General features: G+C 42.0%; 1 protein-coding gene across 1 annotated transcript in view; it reads right to left on the minus strand.

The window, feature by feature from the left end:
- Window positions 1–22,068, minus strand: part of LOC123983202 (zinc finger MIZ domain-containing protein 1-like) — a 118,151-nt gene that overhangs the window by 12,257 nt on the left and 83,826 nt on the right. The window contains exons 5-6 of the mRNA XM_046069363.1: window positions 18,587–18,692; window positions 11–128 (exon numbers count right to left, since the gene is read on the minus strand). Of these exons, the coding sequence (XP_045925319.1) occupies window positions 11–128; window positions 18,587–18,692 (224 nt within the window). The remainder of the gene's footprint in view (window positions 1–10; window positions 129–18,586; window positions 18,693–22,068) is intronic.

The following is a 22,068-nucleotide window of genomic DNA, read 5'->3' on the forward strand; positions in this document are numbered from 1 at the left end:
GAGGCTGGGCTTCATGTTGCTCAAGGGGGGCTGCATGGGCACTTTTCCTGGAGGCTCGTTCTGCCTGTTCTTCTGGTGACGGAGGAGGAGGAGGCGTCCCAGCTCCTCACACCATGAGGACAGGAGAGCTGGAAAGAGAGAAGAGGAAGAGTCTATCAGGGCTGTTGCACTTCTGTGAGAAATAACTGCAGCACTGCAAAACCCTGCAAAAACTATTTATGTGAGAAGAGGTGGGCAGACGAAACAACAACTTCTCTTCAACAACAGAAGAGAACCTTCTGAGCAAACCTGGACATAAAATTGAAAAGTGATGGCCTGACTGACAAAATGATCCAATGCAACTATGCAACATTAAACATATTATAGGAAAAAATAAGAAATGTAACTGAAAACAAATTAAAAAAACATGAAAACTGAAACTTCTACTTTTTTAATAGTAGTTTGTTAGTTAGGTAATTGTTTAAGACATTTAATTAAAATTTTTTGGACATATAAGAACTTTTATTTTGCTTGTGGACTGATTTATGTTAAATGGGATTTAAGAATGTAAAATTAAGTATTTAACATATTCAGAGGAGGAACAGGATTGCAGAGGTTACATGTATCACTTATATTTATGCAAGCAGCAAGATACACATTAGCTGCCCATGTCAGTCGCAGTAAGTAGTAAGTGATGGGAGTAGGAGACCTTCTCCCACTGAATCATAAAGAATAAAAGAACACAAATGTATTTGTTTGTACACTTTTGCAGATTGAGTGACTGATTCTTGCTCCATATCATCCTTCTTTTATATTTTTATTTGCTACATTAATGATTCTTATTCCATCATTTTTTGCTGTCTTTCAAACCTGATTGTGGGATCCACTCATATGCACTGTCACTCACTTTAGGCTAGTATTCACCATTAGTTAAGTCTCTACTATGTAAAGCCATGTCTGTCTGTTCTGTCTGTCCATTTTCAGTGCATACAGGGGAATTTGCTAGCAATAGATTTGACTAAATCAACAAAAACCCAAATTATATCCTACACAAAGCATGGCTTTACCTTGAAACATATTTTAACATGAAAAATAAATGCCAAAAACCTGCAAAATGTGTTGTATTATTAGTTCATTTGAATGCACATTTTTGCCTGGTGAGGAGCATCTCACTATCTAATATTTCAACATGCAAAAAGGCTTTACTGCACAGATAAATAAAAAAAATAGACTAATTTTGAGAAGTATTTTGCACACTGTAGAAAACCTCTCTTACAGTAGGAAACAAAAGGAGGCACCTTCATGCTGCGATATAAAAGATCCGCTTCAATCCAGCATGTCACTGCAGCTCTCAGCCACTAGGGTTCACTCTGAGCCTGCACATGGACTCCAGCCCTTCCCTCTCCACCTTCCTACCTACCGCTTGGTTAGGTGGCTACCACAGAGCGCATTTGATCGAGTCATATGCTTTTCATCTGCAGTGCATGTTTTTGTACTGTGCCAACTACAAAAGACTCACTTTTCCCTTTTCTCTCTCTCTCCCTTCCCCTTGCCTCCTTCTAGCCTCTCTGTGAGCCGTCAGAGGAGAAAGGGAATGTGGATTCAATCAAAGAGCAGGGCAGCCACCTCCTCTTATGATTCACCGCACTTCTGGGCTGACTGAGGAGCGAGGAGCGAGGGAGGGGCAGGCGGGCGGGCGGGTGAAACAGAGTGCTTGGTGATTTCAGCTGCAGTTCGCGCAAAAAGCCACGTCAATATGACAGCAGACAGTGCAGGCTGTCCTTGCAGGCAGATCCACCCTGCTGCCACATGCAAGGACGGGCCACCAAGCACATATTACACAGAGAGGGGGAGAGAAAGGGACAGAAAGAGAGAGACAGACAGAAAGAGATGAGTGAGTCAGTGAGAGAGGAAACATCAGGCTAATGGGGCTGATGGAATAGTGAAACAAACAAAAGCTTCTGACTCCCATCACAAACATGGCAACCTAGAGATTTGACCACACATGAGTGCTTGCAAACAGAGCCTACTGACACACACGCACATACTCACAAACACGTAAAGGAAAGACACCACACTGGCTTACATTAACACACACACACTTAGGTAAAATAAATAGGACACGAGATGTCCTCTGAGTGCGCCGGATTTCCGAGGACAGAACAGAATTTCAGCGTCGACACACATACACACACCTTCTTCTCTCAAAGCATCCCACCCCAAAAGGCACCTCCTCTCCTTTCATTTGAACACTGAGCACACCAGCCTCGCACTGTGTAAAGATGAGGGCTGGAATACAAAAGACATGTACAGATGGTGCCAGCAGTCTCCCTCCCCTCCCTCCCACTTCTTTAAAAGCAGCACGGGGCTCAGGCGCAGAGGCAGCTGGGTTTTTCCTCCTTCCCACCAGCTCATGCTCCCTCCTCCCCCCCCCTCTCCCCCCTCCTCCGGTTCTTGGCAAGGCAGGTGCCAGGAGACGGGCTGTGCTGTTCCTCCAGAGGATTGATCCACGGCTGTGCTTTGGTTGACAGAATAAGTCTCTCAGGTGCTCTCCTCCTAAAAACATCACACTGGCAGGTAGATGCACAGATTTGTAGGTTAGTTTTAATTAATTACAACCGGGTCCAAGCACAGCTAGGAGTTTCACATCTATGTTAGAACGTCCTCCTGTGTTTCAACAGCGCCGTTCTTCTCCCCAGACCCCCTTCTGATGGAGAGAGTTTTCAATTCAAGGGCCTGGCGACCAGCCAGCATGTTACAGCTCAATTAGGTCCCATTATTCGCTTCCAACAAGGGGTAACTTGCACTTCTTCTATGTTGATAAACATGTCTCCACAATTTATCCCCTAACTGTGCCACCATGAGGCTGTCTGGCTAAGGGGAGGGTCTCTTCGTTTCACACCGAGACCGGCATCAACAGCCGCAGGACAAAAACAGCAGCATTGAGCCAAGCAGAAAAAAAATGACAATGCATATCTAAGAGAAAGAGAGAAAAAGAGAAGAGGGAGGGAAGCTCCAGTGCGGCCACTTAAATAGGAATTATTCTACCCCAGCATTAAATAAAGGGCTTATCACCACACAAAATTACCACCTCCATTGAGCACCAACCTGTTTAAAAGGAGAGGCACTCTGTCATTGACTCTGAGGATAAACTTCAGGTTTCACATGACAGGAAGAGGAACAGCCAACCAGTTCTCCTCACAGCCTCTCTCTCCTCCTCCTCCTCCCTCACCCAAGCATCTCTCAGGACAGTGCGGATGATGAACACAAAAGGATTACTGTTTTTCTTCTCATCTCCTCCCACAGACGGCCCTTCAATAGGCTCATCTGTTTCCCTCACTGAGAAGAGCCAGAACTGGAGATAACCGTCTTATGGGTAGCTCTTCAAAATCACTGTTCTGGAGTGAATCAAACCACCGTTTGGTGCTACAGAGAATCCTTTTGCTCTGTTTACATTGGTCTCCCTGGTGGTAATGGGTCTCTGTCTTCCATAAGGAGAGGAGCCTATCCTGTTTGCCTTGTAGATAGTCCCAGGGGCCTGGCTGAGTCTGAGTCGTATTGATATTCTGGTGCTCAGCTGTGCAGCCTGATGGTCAGCCACGGCAAAGGGCGGTAAACGCATCTGCTGGGGCTAGATGGGTGGTTCAGTAGCTGGGCCTGCAGCTCCCAGCTTCACACTCTGTCATAAAGCCCCAGGGAGGCATGACAAATGACGTGGACTGCATCCCTGACAGTTGTTCAATGCTCTTTCCAATGATAATGCTCCCCCCACCCCACCGTTCACCACACTCATACAGACAGGAGGCAGAGAGTTAAAATGTGCTGATCACTTACCTGTAGTGAGGGATAAATCACTACAGGTATATATATATAAGGATTTTTGTCTATACCCCAATACAATTGAAGTGTTGTTATTTGTGCTGCTCAAATTTATTTACATTTTAAAGAGGAGACATTTCAGAAACTCTTCTAATTCATGTTGCTGTTAGATAACAGTTTCCAATGGAGTTATACGCATAGCTACTGTACAACATAGCTTACATGCACCTCCTCAAAAATATAACTACGCATCAAGGGCTATGGTAGCCACGGATATACCACATGGGGACTGCAAGAACTGTGACTGGTCAGTTTGGGCTACTTGTGTTTTCTAGTTTATAATGCATGTAGAGATAGTTGAGAGTGAATACAACGAGATCCAAATTGAAACACGCTCAGGATTCTTCTCCATTTCAGTAACACGTCATTTAATATTCATTCCACTGCCACACTCCACAATATCACTCGTATCACAAAAGTAACTGAAATAATGTTAACACACTTCCTGAGGCTACTGTCTACTGTTGCAATGGACGTTGAGCTATGAAATGTGTGCTTTAGGTATCAACGGTGAGATTCCCGTTATCCCCTTGCATCAACTATAAATCCATTTTACCAAAGAAACAGTGTCTATAACTACTGTTGGCAGCATGTTCTGTAGATTCTCCAAAGTAAGGGGGACACTGTTTCAAGAAAGACATGTCCATTTTTCAATACTCTAAAAGGTAATTCAAGTTCCATTCACCTCCGCTGTATTAGGGTATTAGGGTGGAGGCAGAAATAAATGTGTTTTTGTATCTTAGGTTGAACAAGAATCAAATGCAACCAAACCATGATGAATAGTGACAACCACCCTTGGGAGAGGATAACCCTAAAAACATGACAGGGAGGTAGGGGAGGCAGCAGGTAAGGCAGATGCCAAGAGCTCCTATGATCCTTGTCCTTCTCTCCCTCCCTCCTCCCTGATCTGCATCTAATAGACACCTGCTCCCTTGTCAACCGTGGACTCCCACCTGGCATCGTCCCACATGGATTTCTCACTAACGTCCAGTACAAACATACAGTACACATGCAGTCATCACATCACACTCACACATTATTGGCGGCACATCCTCGCTTATTCCCACACTAACTGTAAAAATGAAGTCCAGTGTTTTGCTGTAAACCTGTCGGAAAGATTCACAACCCCCCAAATGGCTTGTTTGAAGACATTTAGCCAGAAGGGCTGAAAGGAGAACAAAGACCATGAGCAAACTAACAAGAACGGCTCTAGTGGGCTGCACTCTTTAGTTTCTGAGGGAGCTCTATTCACATTCTCTTCCTCCCTCCTCTCTCCCCCTCTCTCTGCCCAGAAAGGTTTGAATGGACACAAGCCTCCTGCAGGCCAAAGTCAATTAAAATAAGAGAGAGTCTAGGGAGCCTTAGTATCCCTGGTTACTGAAAGCACCTAAGAGGCAATGCAATTGCCATGTTTAGATTTAGCCAAAGAATTCCTCGCTTATGTGCCTCATGTAGGCTTCCCAGAGCTGTAAAATTCTGGCATTTACCTCATAATATATGGAAAACTTTATGAATAACAGGTTGCTATGACATTGCTTACGAAGGCCCATTTGGGGCCAAACTATTCAGCGTAAACTACCGTCTGGATCGTAAATCATGTCCCACTCTGCTATGCGGCTCTCCGACACCACAGAGCCATGGATGCCCGCCTGGCAGCAATCAACCCTCTCTTTGTCTCGTCACAGACGCCACAAATTATTCATTGATGCCAATTTGACAATGAAATGGAAGCAACTTGTCAATCATGCAGACTTTTAAGAAGCAGGTATAACAGGTATAACAGGTTACGGACCTGTCAATCCATGACAGACCAGAACTGTGCCTACTTGTTCATCCATGTGTGGGGATAATTAGATCGAAGCTCACAGGTGTGCTGCCTTCAACACTTGGTACACATTTTACCTCTCCGGTCACCCTCTCAACTCTCCAGCACTTCGGCACGGAAGTAAATGCAAACTGGTGTAAAACTAAGTCTGTAAACTGACTTCATTAGCTCAGTCACTAAGGTTTTAAAGTTGGGCGGGTCATTTCGTGAAATATTTCATGGTGAATGGTGTTTTCGGGAAGCTGATGGAGTGGGAAGGATGTGTGAAGTGGGAACATGTGAATGTCATGGATGCCATGTGGCATCAAAATGTGACATTTTTCCCCTGAGATCCCTTAAACATATGCAGTTAAGCAGCTATTTCATTAGGTGAAAATGAGCTGAAAGACAAATAAAAATAAAATTACAATGAAAGTGAGTGTTTAGCAGTGGACAAGTATGGGGAAACAGCTACATATTGTGGATTGAAAGCATCAGCGCCAACAGTTATAAAACAGCCCGTCTATCTAGGCCAGACAACTGCCTCCTGTCTGCACCTCATCTTTGTCTGCTGCTTTTTTTTTCTTGCATTATTTCCTCTGCCGCTCTCTCTCTCTCTCTCTCTCTGGAAAGTCAGTGATGTTGGAGTCTTGTCAATGAGTACTTAGGCCCGTTGCCTCACGGGGAGCCAGACTTGCTGGCTAGGTTTTATGGCCCATTTCAGAGCTGCCCCAGCTTAAATACAGCCTCCTGCTGGCCACATGGCCACAATGTCGTGCCATGTCCATCCGGCGAGAAGAACGAGGGAAAGGGGGCGGGGGAAAGGGGCACCTTGGACTTGCGCCAAAAAGGTTTTACAGAGGCCACAAGCATATGTGGCCATGTGGAGGCAAGCGGCACAAGGAGAAAAAGAAAATGCTACGGATTTGGTGTTTCTGGGTTCCTGTTTTGACATCCTGCCGTCTTTTGTTGCAAAATTAAAAAGCACTAAATACTGCATTACTGACAGACAAAAAAGCTATCCCTTATCCCTCTTAACTTCCCACTTCTGCTGTCTTAATAACTTCAGCTTTACAATGCCCAGCTAACCACTTTGTTATGCAAACTTCTGTCTATGTACATGCACGCAAATGTAGTAAATCTAAATCAAAATCAAAAATGTCAAAGAAAAAGAAATGTATCCTCAAATAGCATGTCTGTTCACAGATTAGAGATAAAGATTATACTGTATATCTTTAAATAAATCCACATGGCACTAAATGAATACCAACTGAAACAAGATACAATATACGCCACAACCTCAAGAGGATTTATGCAGATTTCATCGCTCTGACTGACATTTCTTGGTCGTGGTTACACAGGAACCAAACATTCGCCTTTGCAGGCCAGTGTGTTTTAAAAGATAATCTCTCTAGGCACATGCAACAAATCTCTTCATTAAAAACAGGGCACACCATTTAGGTTTACTGTAAAGCACCAAGTTGGAAATCTATAGCGTTTCACCCCCCTGGTGAGAATTAATTCTGTCATCAAAGCCAAACATCTCCCCTGACCAACATTCAGTCTTCAGTCTGTTACTGTATGTCGCCCTAACCCTAACCCTGCTACAGTAAGCTGATTGGGAGCAAAACTCCCTCCAAACCTACTTCTTTATGTCTTAATTCAGGAGCTAAAATCTGGCAACAGTAACTCTGAGGTCAAGTTTTGGAGCTTTTTTTAAGGACCATAGCAGTGGTGCTGCATGTTTCAGCCCGTTCAAAATCATGTACACTTTACACCACAGCTTACCATTTTGCAAACCGTGCCATTGTGTTTTACACTTTTTTAAGTATTTTTCCTTCTGTCAGGCAACAATTTTTTCAATTACTTTTATTCATATTGTATAAAAATAAACCAGCACCTCTATAAACTTGCTTGAATCCTGTAAGTGTGATATTTTTGTCAATGTCACTTTATTATTGTGTGGAAATTCTGTTTAACTGCAGCTTGAAATTTCCACATAGTGATCCTGTAACTTTTGTCTTTTTCTCAAATTTTTACTGTTATCTTGTTGTACCATTAATTTGATCTGTTTACTAATCTTCTTGTTTTCTAAAGGTTTTACAAGAGATATATATAAATAAACTTTATGTGATTCATATGATTCACTGTTGATTACTCAACTGACAATTTAAGAGATTGCTTACTGATTAAAAAAGGAATCTATGACACTACGGCACACATTTGAAAAGCAAAAATATAACAGAGACATGATTTGTAATTAAGGAGTTTAACTTGCAAAAATACTGACACGGTCCTCTAAAAAGGGAACTGAAACTGAAACTCGACTGCACCAGCACAGAGTCTGTTTTTAACCGTGCACTTCTGCACCCAGATTATCAGATGAGTAGACCTGCAAGGAAGCGGCTTACAGGAGCCAGGCTGCTTCCCTGAGCAACAGGCTGCTATTAACGAAGGCCCAGCCTTAAGCCCTCGTCTACAATGATACTAATTAGGCACGGAGCAGATGTGCCCAGACTAGTGCCCACCTCAGGGTGCTGGGCAGGGCCAGTAATGTCATGGCGACATACGCTAGTGGCTGATTCACCTGCAACCTTTTCACAGTGGGCCTGGGGTCAAAGCCTCCCTTCAGAAGTACAGTAGGAACAGACTCTGGAGGAGCCTGGGCCCGGTCCTGGCACCCCTCTAGGCTCATTAGAGTCATCCATATGTGCAACAGTGCAGGATTTGAATAAAAAGCTTCCTCATGATAGACACTCAGGTCAAACAGGAAACACTGAAACTTAAACCTTGAGATAATTTTGAGCTTTTCTGTACATACATTTCTGGCCATAGGCAGGATTTACATTACAACAATAAATTTTGAATATGTACATTCTTTTTCCATTTTCACGTGTTCATCTCCTTCCTATAAACTAGATTCCTGCATTACTATTAATGTTTTCATGATTATTCATGATTATTATTATATTATTTTATAATGCATATAAAGCATTTCACACTCTGGGTGTCTTTATTTTTTATTCTATTTTATATATTCTTATTGTCTGTGCCTGGTATTTTGTTTATACACAAATGACATTAAAATCTATATACACATAATATCATTTCATATTCCATATATATTTCATTTTGTCATTCTATATCGCCCAGTACTGAAACTCTGTTGCCCATGCCAACTGTGTCTAAGATCCAGTTGGCTTTATTCCAATTTATGATTTATGATTAACATTTAAGTTTTATTACATTACTCTGACATAAACTCTGTTCATAACTTTTACTACGTGCCTTTTCACAAAAGTAAGGGGGCTGAGGTATAATTAACATACAAATCACCAAGAGGAACAAGGCATATACTTAGTTTGTTAATGACTTCAGTGAACAGCCGAGAACAAAAAGTGACAACTGTGACGCAGGCAAAATGATAAAACAATGTGTGTGACATGCTTCATACTGTAAAACTCTGACAGACAACACAACAGCAGCCATGTAGCTTGTCTAAATGACCAACCAAAAAGAAGCACATATGATGTCATTCCATGTACAGTATGTCGACACAGTCCAGTGTGAGGATAACGTAAGGACTGTGATGAGAGGATGGTTGGTTGGATTCAGCCAATATGTATGAGTTTCCTGTGCAGCACTTCGACACACAGCAAGTACCTGAGTCAGACTGACACCTCCTGCAGCAGTTGGTTTCTGTAGGGTTCAAATTTACATTTTACTGTACTTTATAAACACTTCTAAGATGTTCAGTAAATGACAGACATTTGAGTATGAGTTGCTCCCCTTATTTAAACACAAACCTATGAGATGACTGCAGAGTTGAGAAAAATATCAGGTTATAATTCACAGACTGTCTAAAAACCTACCAAGAAGAGGAGAGGATGATTGAACATACTATACCTGAAAATAAGCAAAATATGGATATAATGGAATTGCAAAAATCTCAAGTTAAATAGATTATATTTCACTGTGTCATGGTACAAAGTGACGGTAATATTCAGTGCAGGCAGTTTAAAGATTGCTGATCAATACTAACAAAATGCAGACATTTCTGGTTGTCACATCAATACATTCCTGCTACGAACACAAAAAAACCCTACTAAACAGAATGCTTATTTTTAGTTACTGTTTTCTATGGCAATACGTCTAATCACCATATGATATCTGCCAATTAATGAGCCTACTCTTCTCTATTACTATTGCTCAAATATAACTTGAATTCACGTGTAGCTCTTTATCCGAGCAATTACCAAGGTTTTACCAGAATTGATCAATGGTGAAAAAGGGAATGTTTATTTGTGCAGGGGGTTGTGGATTGTGCCACAGACATGTCAAAGAGGAATTAAGTTCTAATGATGCCATTTAAATTTCTGCTGTTCGCCCTATAGAGGTCGATAAAGGTCATACTTAATGCCTCTTTAATGTGTAGCATCGTCCACAACCGTCATAGGTAACCTCTCATAACTGTCTCAGCGTCCTTTTTCTGGTTTGTGCCTCTTCACTAGTTGACGGTGCAGATCTCCCACATCTCTGAAACATCTTTTCACTGTTCAACTATTCTTCATATTTACTGTAAAAGATTGTGTAAATGCCTTTGCTCCCTTTCTGCAGTAGGTAACTCACGCTGCTATAGATACAGATCAATCAGCGCTTTCCACCAATCTGCACTCTGATACCTGACCTACAGCTGACAAAAAAGGCCGTGTGTGTTATTACTTTTCACCTGAGGGATTGGTCATAAATTAAGATGAAATAAAAGCGCACCCACTAAAGTCTGCTTTTGGTTGTCGGGGAAATGCTTCAACAACACTTAAATCACACCATTAACTGTGACAGACTGAAACTAGACTACCTTAAAAAATGAAATAAAATTGTGTCCCTGTCAGAGACTGTCTGTAATTACAATCACAATTTTAAAATCTGATCTTTGGAGGATTGAGTATCAAATGCAATCAAAATCCTATTTTAATTCTGACTGAATGAAAACAACAAGAGGTGTAAACAAACTGTACCATGTAATTACTTATGGCTTTCATTAAAAAGCAACATAAAATGAGGCTGCGTGTTCTGCTAATACACAAATGGCATTCATTGCTGCTGCATGCTGTTGTTGTTATTTTGATTTGGGAATTTGTTGAAGAAACTTCAAAGAAAAAGGTCAGTGCAATTTCACAACTTGGTTGGGGAAAAACCATCTCCAGTAATGAATAGCTGGAAATGTGGACTACTGTAAAGACATCTTGCCTGTTGAAAAACCTCTCTTGTTTTAGCATGTTGCAAGTTGTCCCACAGACATATTTTATGTTTTTGGTGGGTGGGTGGGGGGCTGATGACACCAGCTGATTATCTATCTCTACAAAAATGCATTCATTAAAGTAAAACTCCACCTAAAATCTAATAAGATTTTTATTGTTTTTATCAATATGACCTTAGGAAACTCCTGCAGCATAATCCACTTCTCCGTCGTTGATCTAAACAATGGGCACTTCACCAATAAAATAGCTAAAAATAATACTTCAGACAGGGAAGACGTTTCATTAGCTTTGAAGTGCAAAAGCTACTGAGCATTTAGATCAACGGTGGAGAGATGGATTGTGCAGCAGGAGAAATTTGACATGTTTCTATGGATGTTTTGATACTGTTTTTTGCTGTGACTCTGGATCACCACTGTGTTCCATTGTAACTGCTTTGAATGAAGGAGCAAGCTACAAATCTTTCAGAGCCATCTTTCAAACCTACAGAAAGAGAGTATTTGATACTCAAAGATGAAGTGTGCCTTTAAGACAGGTGCATTAACCTCTCAATGCAGTGCAATATCCCCATTCTTTTTAAACCTGTTGCTCCTATTTAAAAAAGCCCTGTGCACCAGAAATGACTAGACCATGAGGAACACTGAATCACTGAATCATCTGAAACCCATGGATTACTACATAGGAGGAAAATCTGTGTGTCTTTGCAGTGAGAGTGGGTAGTTGTGCTGTGTGGCACAGAGGGGAGTGGGTGTGACAAACTGCCAAGAGTCTCGCAGAAAACGCCGCCTCAAGTAGGTCAGCGCGACTCAGAGAGATAATCAAGGCCATTTTGACCCCTTCTGTGTGAGCTGTAAGTGGGTCAAATGCAGCAGTCAGCTGTTGCAACTCTATCATGAGGGGCGCTGCAAGGCACTCGTCATACTGTCAAACCCCATTCCATTAGTTTAAGACGTGGCAGGGTGCCCGCCTGTACCCAGCAATGCAGGAATCAACCCTCTATCTGCCTGCCCCAAGGGGTGAAATAATGTGAAGTTCCTCTCAGCAGCAGCAGCAACCGCAGACCCACCTTCCCTCTTGTCACTGAATACACCCCCTGCAAACACAACCCTCTTTAACTGTTGTCTCCTCCTTTTGACAGCTCACAGCTTTGCAGCTCTGTCCCAGTCACAGCAACGAAGACTCCCTCCACCATGACTAAAATGCCACCCGCATTTCAATCAGACTAACTCCAGCAATGTCCCTGCTTATTTCTCACTCTTCGCTGCACAGAAAAAAGGGGGACTCATGTGTCTAGAAACAGTTCTGAGCGCAAATCTGCAACAGCAGAACAAAGGCGATACAGGGCAACCTTAATCTCTGCACTACTGAAGCCAGCAGCTATTTTAAAGCTCTTTCTCTGTGTCTCTCTATCCCTCCCACCTTCCTCTCTTCTTTCTAACATCCCCCCCCCCCTTTCCCTCTGTGTTTCGGGGCAGAAGCTTCTCTGTTTTCCTCTCCTCTCGCTCTGCGTGTCCAGTGACTGACTGCACAATACACATCAATTATTCATGGCTGCTCTCTCCGTTTCGCAGGCAAAACCAATCACAGATGGAGTCATTGCTAATGGGCTCCTGCTGTACTTGCCACCGGCTTCTTTGCACTCAAGCAACAAATACCCCAGAGACAATAAGAGGGAAAACGGGGGAAGAGGGGGGACTTCATACAGCACTAACAGCCACGAGGAGGAGGACACACGTTTGTTGTCAGAGAAGAGGAAAGGTACGTATCGGCACAAATAATTCAGCAAAATTAGGAGCTGGCTTCTGCAGCAGCAAAGGGTTAAAGACAGAGGGGGTGGAGAGGCGGGGGAGAGGGGGGAGACACAGAGAGAAGGGGGGTGGGGGTGGGGGGGGGGATGGAGAACAGGCAGAGAGGGAGAGAGAGAGAACCAAATGCTTATCTCCTCACCTCGGATGTATGCAGCAGTTATTGATGTATCTTCTTTTTCTGTCTAGTGATCCATTGCTTGCTCTCCCAATACACACATCACATAGAAGCAGCCACAGCCACTTTGCCAGAAGGGAGAGAGGGTGGGGAGGGGAGGGGAGGAATGGGAGGGGAGGAGGGAGGGAGGAGAGGAGAGGGAGAAAAAAAATGCAGGCAGCTCACATTTCAAACCTGCAAAGGGGGGTGGTGCCTAATGTGCTAGACAGCCTGTGTCTTGGCCCGGGTCCAGAGCAACGAGTAAAAGAAGCCTCAATCAATTCATTTAAAGCAACATTTGTAACGAGTGAGATGCCGAAAAAGTGGCAGAAACGGCACAGGTAGGTACATTAAGCAGTGATTTTAGCCCCCAAACCTTCTACACAGTTGACTTAATCCTTCAAACTAGTCATTGTAATTAAGGGGCATAGAAGACCAGGAGGACGAGGAGGAGGAGGCTGGGTATTGTGGCTTCCTAATGCGCAGAGGGTTGGAATCAGAGAGGGAGGGGCCAATTAGACCACATTTGTCTTTCAGCGTACACGAGGCTGAGGAAGCTTTTGGATAAATAATTACATAAATATAAAACATGTAAACTGTGGGCAGACACACCACCTGAGGCGTCTATTGTCATCCACAAATAAAAAAATACTCACACTCACCAGCAGCAAGTCAATTTAGGTGTCACATTAGTGAAACTGATCTGTGGCTAAAATACAATAATAAGCACTTCATTAGACATAAGGCACGATGCAAATGCATTTTAATATGCAATCATCCAATTTTGTTGCACTGCAAATTACAGAGCTGTATGTGAGCGGCTGGAGATGCTACAAATCACCTCCCACTGCCACAGACATAATAACTGCGACAACTATATAGAAGGGAGGAAGGACAGACAAGCTCAGCAGCTCTTATCTCTAGTCCTTCCTGTCTGTATTTGCTCTCATGGTATTTACTATCTGCTAAGTGAGCAGCAGGTGACGTACAGCCCTGCACCTCTAAACACAAGTTAACACATCAATCATGTCCCACTGGACAACTTCACATGCAGCCATCATCTAGTGTGAAACGCACAGATTGTCGAAAGTGGACACAGTGTAGATTTATAACTTCTGTGACACTCATATCTTTCTAAGAATCTGGTGCATGCACTTGCACATAATAAGCCTTTAACCTTGTAAAAACCCTTGAGACTTTGCAAACTCATGCTGTGCAGCAAAGCTTTTTTCAAGTTCATGTAACTAGAAATTCTAGTGGAGACTCCGTTTCCAAAGATGTCAAATGAGAGTTTGGAGAAATGTGAATAAAATAATGTATACGTACAATATTTCCATTTGTTATTACGGTTCAGGCGTAACTTTATTGCATCTCCGGTATGAATAAAGTTATGAAATGAAAATCTGTTTTCTGACTTTCTCTTGTAAATAACAGTAATTATAGAGATGTGGGTGGTGTGCCAGAGAAGAATAGAAGATTTTGACTTGACAAGACTAAATACAGACTAATACGTTTATATAGTAGGTTGGGTGAGTGAACACTCATCCTTAAACTGGGTCTCAGTTCTTGGACTAATGTAATAGTAGACACCACTTGAGGAACCATGGCTGCCTTAAGTCTTAAATCTGCATTTAAATCTGATTAACAAATGGTTGTTTATTTCTCATTTTTCAACTGCTGCTGACAATCAAACAAGGTCTTGGCCACCAACAATGTTTTCAGAGATCTGTGTTATTCTCTATTTAGGAAAAGCCGCAGCTAAACTATATGTTGAAGCACACCGGGTGGAGAAGATTTAAAAAAAAAAACATTTTGGTGTGGAAAGCTCTGGGAAGAGAAATTACAGCCCTGCAGGCCTCTTGAGTGTTTATCTGACCTCGGTACTGTGTGTAGAATCGGAGACCTTTCTGCAGCTCAGTGACAACATGTCTGACCTCAGCTTCTTAAGCACCAGTTCACTGGAAGGCACTGGAATAGCGACGCATGATCAGCACTTCAAACTATAGTTTACAGGAACTTTACAATACATTAGATTTGCGCTCTAGCGAACTACTGTCAACCACTTCAGTATAAACCTTCACGGGACTCTTGAAAGATGCTCATTTTAACCTCAACCTACTTTTTTTCTTTGAGAATATAGGCAATTTTTCTGCTAGCACCAAAATATTGTTCTTCTTTCCATTTAACTGAAGAAAAAGTATTAAAGCAATTCAATAGCATTCGACACAAACTTAATTCTCTCACCTGGATTGTAGATTTAGTTTTAAATAGAACTGTTATCATCCATCTGATTCACAGTCACTTATTCAAACACTTTTATAGCTTCCTCTCTCTTTATTCTTTAACTTATTACACTTAATATTGCAATTCTGGTTCTCCATATTGTAATTCTACTCCTGAACCCCACCAGAAATCCCACTGTGGAAACTCCCATTAAAACCAGATAAACAAGATGAAACAAAGGATAAAAACTCGGCTGCCAGGATGTTTTTATTGTGCAGACACTGTTAGCTACAACCCACGAAATCTACTGATCAAACCTGAAAACAGCCCTGCATGTGTAAAAGGAGCGTGGAGACAAACCAGCCTGACAAAGTGAGAGCTGAAGCCCAACTAATTATCTGCTGAATAGCTGGTTCACCAGGCATTTGTTACATGAGAGAATGAATGGCTCGAGGAGCTGAAAAACTTTGAGTCCCCCCCCCCAGCTAAGTTGGTGCCTCCTTTCACTCTTTCGAGCTGAGGAATTCCAAGAGCTTGCTGAGGCGCAAACGACTGGGAATGTGCCATTCTGACCCTCTAGGAGGAAAAATCGTGATTAAGCGTTTTGTCGATGCTCTTGAACCAGACTGAACCGCCGCAGTTGTGCAGGAGGTGTGAGGCACTGATGAAATAGGCCTAACAGCGTTTGTCATGTACCCTGTGATGGAGAAAGAGAGAGAGAGAGAGAGAGAGAGGAGGCCCTGATGAGTTTATCCACACCAAGCGAGTGATCTCCCTGCTTTGATGTTGCCACGGCTCCAAGTGCGTGGCTTCGCCCTGTGGTAAGACAGTCCAAGTAATCACAGATTAATAGAGCAGGCTAATCTCATTCACAAAGAGGTCACTACTAGCGCACAGCCGCCCCTCCCCCACCTCTATCCAAGCATTGTGGGCTGCTTGCAAAAAGGCAAAAGAACTACAACTGGCCGATCCCCCTGGTTACATCTATTGAAGATATCAGTCGTATAATTCACAAAATCACACTGGGTGCAGAGTTTTCCATTTCCAGACAGCAGAGGCACATAATATGCAACAAACAACAAGAGACACTAAACCACTAAACTACTCACTTTGCTGAAATCCAGAAACTGTACATATGTTCACTGATAAAAACAATAGGAGGTGATAATCAAGTTTTCCTCAGGCTAGAAGATACATATTGCTGGTGTCTTTAGGTTCAAGGTCTATTTCTTTGAGTTTTGCTCTTCTAAGCGATTTTCTTCACAAAAAATTAACAAACTCACGTCTTAAACTGCTGGAGGCATTTCATGATGAATCGATTTGTCAACGCTACAACCTGTTTCAGCTCTAAGTTGACTGTGAACATTGATTTCCAACTGCTGAAATCAGCTTTGCCCTCACCTCAGCACAATTTTCTTCCTCGATTTTCTCCCATGTTCGGGAAGGGAATTTAGATGACATAAAAGAAATGTAATAGCTTGACCACACCATGGGTCAGAGCCAAGACAAGTTAGGGCTGGTTAAAACGGGACACTAAATCTAATTTAGTTATTAGTGCTCATCCATTGACCTGAAGTCTTCTGCAGGAGACCGCCCCACTCGTGACCCCCCGGAGATCTTTTAACACAGATTTTCAGAGCAGATTACAAGATGCATGACGTCTGAGCAGGCCAGCGGTTTTGAGAGATAGATTTGGCTTCAAATTCTCCCTGGACACTTTTTCTTTCAAGCAAACTCCCAGGCTTTGGGGTACACAAGTCACTTTGTTAGCAGAGATAAGGAACAAACATAAGGTGGAACAGATTCAAGCTGACTATATCCAAAACCATTAAAAAAACTTGTTATACAACAAATGGAAGACGCATTTATTAAAAAAGTCAGATTTGGCTAAATGAATTATCATTAAAACATCATTACACACACAGTGTGCTGTATTCAATTAAACATAAATTTCACCTCATCCCATGTTCTCGTTACACAGACTCAATTTAGCTTCTCAGATTTATTCTCGGTTCTTTCAGGCTTCCAAACGTCCTGTCAGTGAACGGCAGACACAGACTCGTCTGTCTCTGATGGTGAATGGCTGACCTGCTGCTGCCATCCCGGCCCTATCATGTGACTCACTCTCTTCCCCTGTCACTCGGTGGGTCGTGCCCGTGGGGCCCTGTGGGAGTGTCGTTTAAGAGCCATCTCCCTTGGCTGCCAGAGAGGGCTTTCTATCCGCCTTAACATCCACCTCCTCGACTGGGGCCTCCACTCTAAAGAGCTTCTGGGAGCTTTGCAGGAGAAAGCCTCCTCAGTGGTTTCCATTGACTTGCTCTCTCTTTCTACAGGCCTCTCCTCTCAAAATATTCATGCATATACAGGTACATAATTGTCCATGAAATGCACTTTGGGATGCTGCCTAGACTCGAGTACTTGCCGGTTTCCAAATGACTACTGTTGCAGCAAATTATTCAGACAGAGAATCAATTGGCAATCTTATCTTAGCCTATAAAGTAGGGCCTGAGATTTGTTTTAGCATTAAGTAGAATTAGAACATTTGGCAGAGAAAGTTAATTGCAGGCACAGAACGATTCCCCTCCCATTGGTGACATAAGAGTGACATTGCATGATTTGAAGCCTTATATTATCACATATAAAACCCATGGACGCCATAAATCAGAAAAGGCAAACACAAGTGAAAATTCAAACAATATGTGGGTCTGACAGCTCAGCAGAGAGGCCGAGCACACAGAAGCAATTGCACAACCCTACTTTCTTTATAACCCAAGACAGGTGGAAACCACAAATCAAAAACTGTAAAAGGAGCACAAAATATTCCTGTTATCTTCTGTGCTTCTGACAGCCTATACATCTTCATTCCCATCATGCTTCAGCATGCTTTTTTGCCAGCTTGATAACAACATTTAGCAGTATACATCTGTCCCAATAATCCATCACTGTACCAAGATGATGGTACCGTATGAAAACAGGAACTCATCATCACTGAGACAGTAGTTTTGTCACGTGTGACAAATGGATTATACTGCTGCACACACTTTGTTTAAAACTCCAGAGAAGAAACCAAATCGGGCTGTTGTTCTCCATGTTGTGAACAAGTTTGGAAGTGAGATGCGACATGAAGAAGTCAAACATTATGCAGATACTAGGGAGTAATACTTAGTTCACAGTGAGATTTAAAAAGGAAAATTTTGCATAACTATTTTTGTTGAAAACCCCCCAAAAAGCAAAAAAAATATGGTTGGACTGTTGATCATGCAGAAAGCCCTAAATGAATCATCATTTGCCAGTGACCATTTGGTATACTTGAAATGCTGTTTCATTAAGGTGTACAGTACTTTTCAGGATCTTATACAGTCTAGTAGCAATGGGTGGGTACTATGAAATGCTGCCAAGAATGCAGACAGGAACTTTGAGCCCGGACAGGCCAGCATGGCCAGATGGCCTGAGACGGTGGTTGAGAAAACTCTGGTCTTACCTGCTGATTTTGGAGTGAACTTGTCCCTGTTGGCAGCGCACACAGCCAGGAGGCGGTAGCCCAGGTCCAAGTCGTAGCCCTGCTGTGCTGCTACGCGGCTGACCACCTGAACACGACAGCAAGCAGCACTCAGTCAGGACAATGTCAGACATTCTATTCTAATGTGGTCTAAGGTTCATTCCTACTGAGGAAATAATTCAGTCACACAAGGTCTTTGTATGATAAGGCTATGGCTATTATTTCTTGGAAAACATTAGCATGTCACATAGCACGTCACACATCACATCAATATTATGACACTTTAAGTTTACATATAGGTCAAAAATGAAGACAGGAGGTCAATGAATGCATTTAGAATACTGACATTACTGTAAGAAACTGAAAGTTTTTTATTTCAAACTGACAAAAAGAAATTCCAGACAAGGTTTTTGGAAGGTTTATTGACTTAACTGTTTTTATTCTCCCATTTTATTATATTTTATTATATCTTTTTTCTTAGGAAGAAGATCACAAGTTGTCAGCTAAACAACAGACAACTAGAAAGTCCTCAGAAAGTGCATACCTCTAAAAAATAAAAAAAATAAAGAGCATAACTCTTCAAAAAGCCATAAAATCATTTAAAGGTGTTATTTTAACACAAAATATTAATATTAATATCCATTTAAATATACATAGTGACAGAACATTATGAGATATCCTGTATGTCCCTGGTTATATCCAATTCAACGCTGTAAAAGTTCAAAATATATATATACACATATATTCCTGAGCCAAAGTTATAATATTGCTCTGAAATGGGTATTAAATTCTAATTTTCAAAGCATTATTGGCATCATAGATTACTTCAGAAAAATACAGTGACTACAGGCCCATCCTGGGAGTTAAAACCATCAAAGGATTCAACATTTTGCCTTGACATTATCCAAGACCCTGACGGTTACATAAGAGTGAAGTTTGACAGCATCAAAGGCCCAGTTTAACTTAAAAGATAAAGCCACTACAGGTTTATCAGTTCCATATGAGTCGGTGGAGGGCAAGGCAAGGAGAAAATGTGGCCTCGAGTGCAGCCATGCCCACTGAGAGGAAACATTAACAGAAACATCCACATGCTACAGGAGGTGATGTAAATTACCCTTATGTGGCCACACGCTTCTTTGATTTAGCATCGCCATTATCAGCTCAAAGAGACCCGCTCGAGACATTTAGACCTTTAGGACATGAGGCCAGTGCTGCGATCCTGCTGTCACACTCTGGAGTTCAAGACAAGCGCTGAGGTAGTACAGCTGAACACTGCTGCCTCCACCATATCATTATCTCCTATAAGTATAGTCTTGACGTGACACCAAAACAGAGTATGTATTTCTGGCCTTTATTTATAGGAATCCCCCATTAAGAAGAAGATATATGAGTATGGGCTGTCTAATTAGAAAGTTGTGAGGGACATTTTGCTAAATGGTAATTTCAGTGTAAGAAGTTACAACAAGTAGTTCTAATTTCAGGACTTAAATTGTACACAGTGTAGTTGTGGTGGTGGATTGTCAGCCATACAGTAGTGACTCATTTTTTTCTGCTACTTTGACGTCGCAAGGCAACTGGCGACTTGCAGCATGAATACCGCAAAATGTATGTGAGAAGGGGAGGACAATAGAGGGCAGCAGAGCGTTAGCATAGTAGCAACGGCCTGATTTATAATATGGCCATATTATCTCAGACTGAGAATTAGCATATACAGTAATTACATACCATGACCACGTGCTTTCTCTAACCATAATGGTTTTAGTTGCCTAACCACCATATTGACGATAGAGAGAGAGATGGCTGATAATGGCAAATAAAGGCATTACGTGTTTCATCCTGCTTTCTTGTATGCAATGTTTTTAATGAAGAAACGGAAAACCAACTGAAAGAGATGACGAGAGAGAGGTTGCTGAACTGAATGAGCAGGCAGGAGGTGTGCCCCAGTAGCCGACACTGCATGGACAAGTCGCAAATCTGACAAAAAAATCCACACACGATAATTACACATAGGAGTACAAAACAAAGCAGTCCCTGAGCCATGACACATTAATAAAAACACTCTGCATGTGCAATACTGACAGATGATTAAGGCAGATGCACTGTCAAGGGCAGAGTAGTCATTCTTATATGGATTAGTCAAAATCTAAATTTTGTCGCTTGCAGTGTGCATTCTACATAGCAAAAGGGCAATTCGACCTCCTGGTAAAACTCCAGGTGTAAAGAAAACCCCTACATTAAGATAATTTAAAAGACAAATAATCTTGCTTTAAGTACCCCAAAGTTTTTAGTTTTTAAGGTCAGATATGTTTTGTAGTTGCCAGATCTTTGTCTAATTTCAAGAAATAAATGCTTCCTCCATTTGCTGTTGGCAAATGTCTCTTGATGAGCTGTTTGTAGAAGATGATTTTTTTTGCAGTGTAGCCACCTGTCTGACATCACCAAATGCCAATGTTGAGACAGCAGTGAGATACAAACATGCAGGCAACAGGGTAAAGTGTTTACCATTACAGTCTGAGACCGGGTAATTTCACAATCACATCAGATTCTCTGTGTTCCCTCCCAGAGTGGCTCACACTAAGGTCTATACAACCCATAAACTAAAAGGAAAAGCCTTGAGATTTTCACGGCAGGAAACAAATTGAATTGGCGAAATGGAGGAAAAGGCACCTGCTGCTGCACATTAAAGCAGTAACACAAACAAATCCCTTGAATAGGAGGATGTGTCACAGCGGTTTCACTGTGGTGCTCAAGTACAAATCTCTCGGGCTCCTTCGCTTGCTGTAGCCACGCTTGCTCAACGGGGTTACAAATTGCACCCAACAGGAGCTATACGTATCTCTTATCTACTGCTGGAGGCAGTATGGATATGTGCATGTTAAAGCAGTGTATGGCCCAAGGTGACAGGTGACTCTATCTGCAGTCCATCCATTGTTCTACCTGACTGTCTTGGTCTAACATTTCCATAGGACGGACAGTAATTCTATCATTTAGTAACTACCCTGTAGTGACACGGAATGATAAAGAGTATTTTTTTATTAACTAACTAATTAAGAAAAACTCCAAGTATTCACCTCCTGTAGCTTAGAAAAGTGGCTCATCTGAACAGTTTGTAGTTGCTACTTTGTGGCGGGCGATGGCTGTAGTTAGCTTAGATTCCAAACAGTTACATACATTGGCTTTCCAATAGTGGCCAAGACTCGTGGCAAAAACCAACTTCTCAAAACACTTATCTGTCAATAGATACCTGGTATGTTCCCAAAACTCAACAAAATATGGCAAACTATAGCACAGTTAGCTGTTTACTTCGGTCAATCGTGACCAATTTAAGCTAAACAGCTGCACAAAGGTAAACAGCTAACCGCTCTAGCAATATATGCTATATGGGCTAAGCTGTGTATTATATAGTATGCACAGGCATAGTTTGGTTGATTAAACATCAATCTGTCCCTCTGACATATGTTTCA

Source organism: Micropterus dolomieu, linkage group LG14 (genome assembly GCF_021292245.1).
Source record: "Micropterus dolomieu isolate WLL.071019.BEF.003 ecotype Adirondacks linkage group LG14, ASM2129224v1, whole genome shotgun sequence".
Lineage (NCBI taxonomy): Eukaryota > Metazoa > Chordata > Actinopteri > Centrarchiformes > Centrarchidae > Micropterus > Micropterus dolomieu.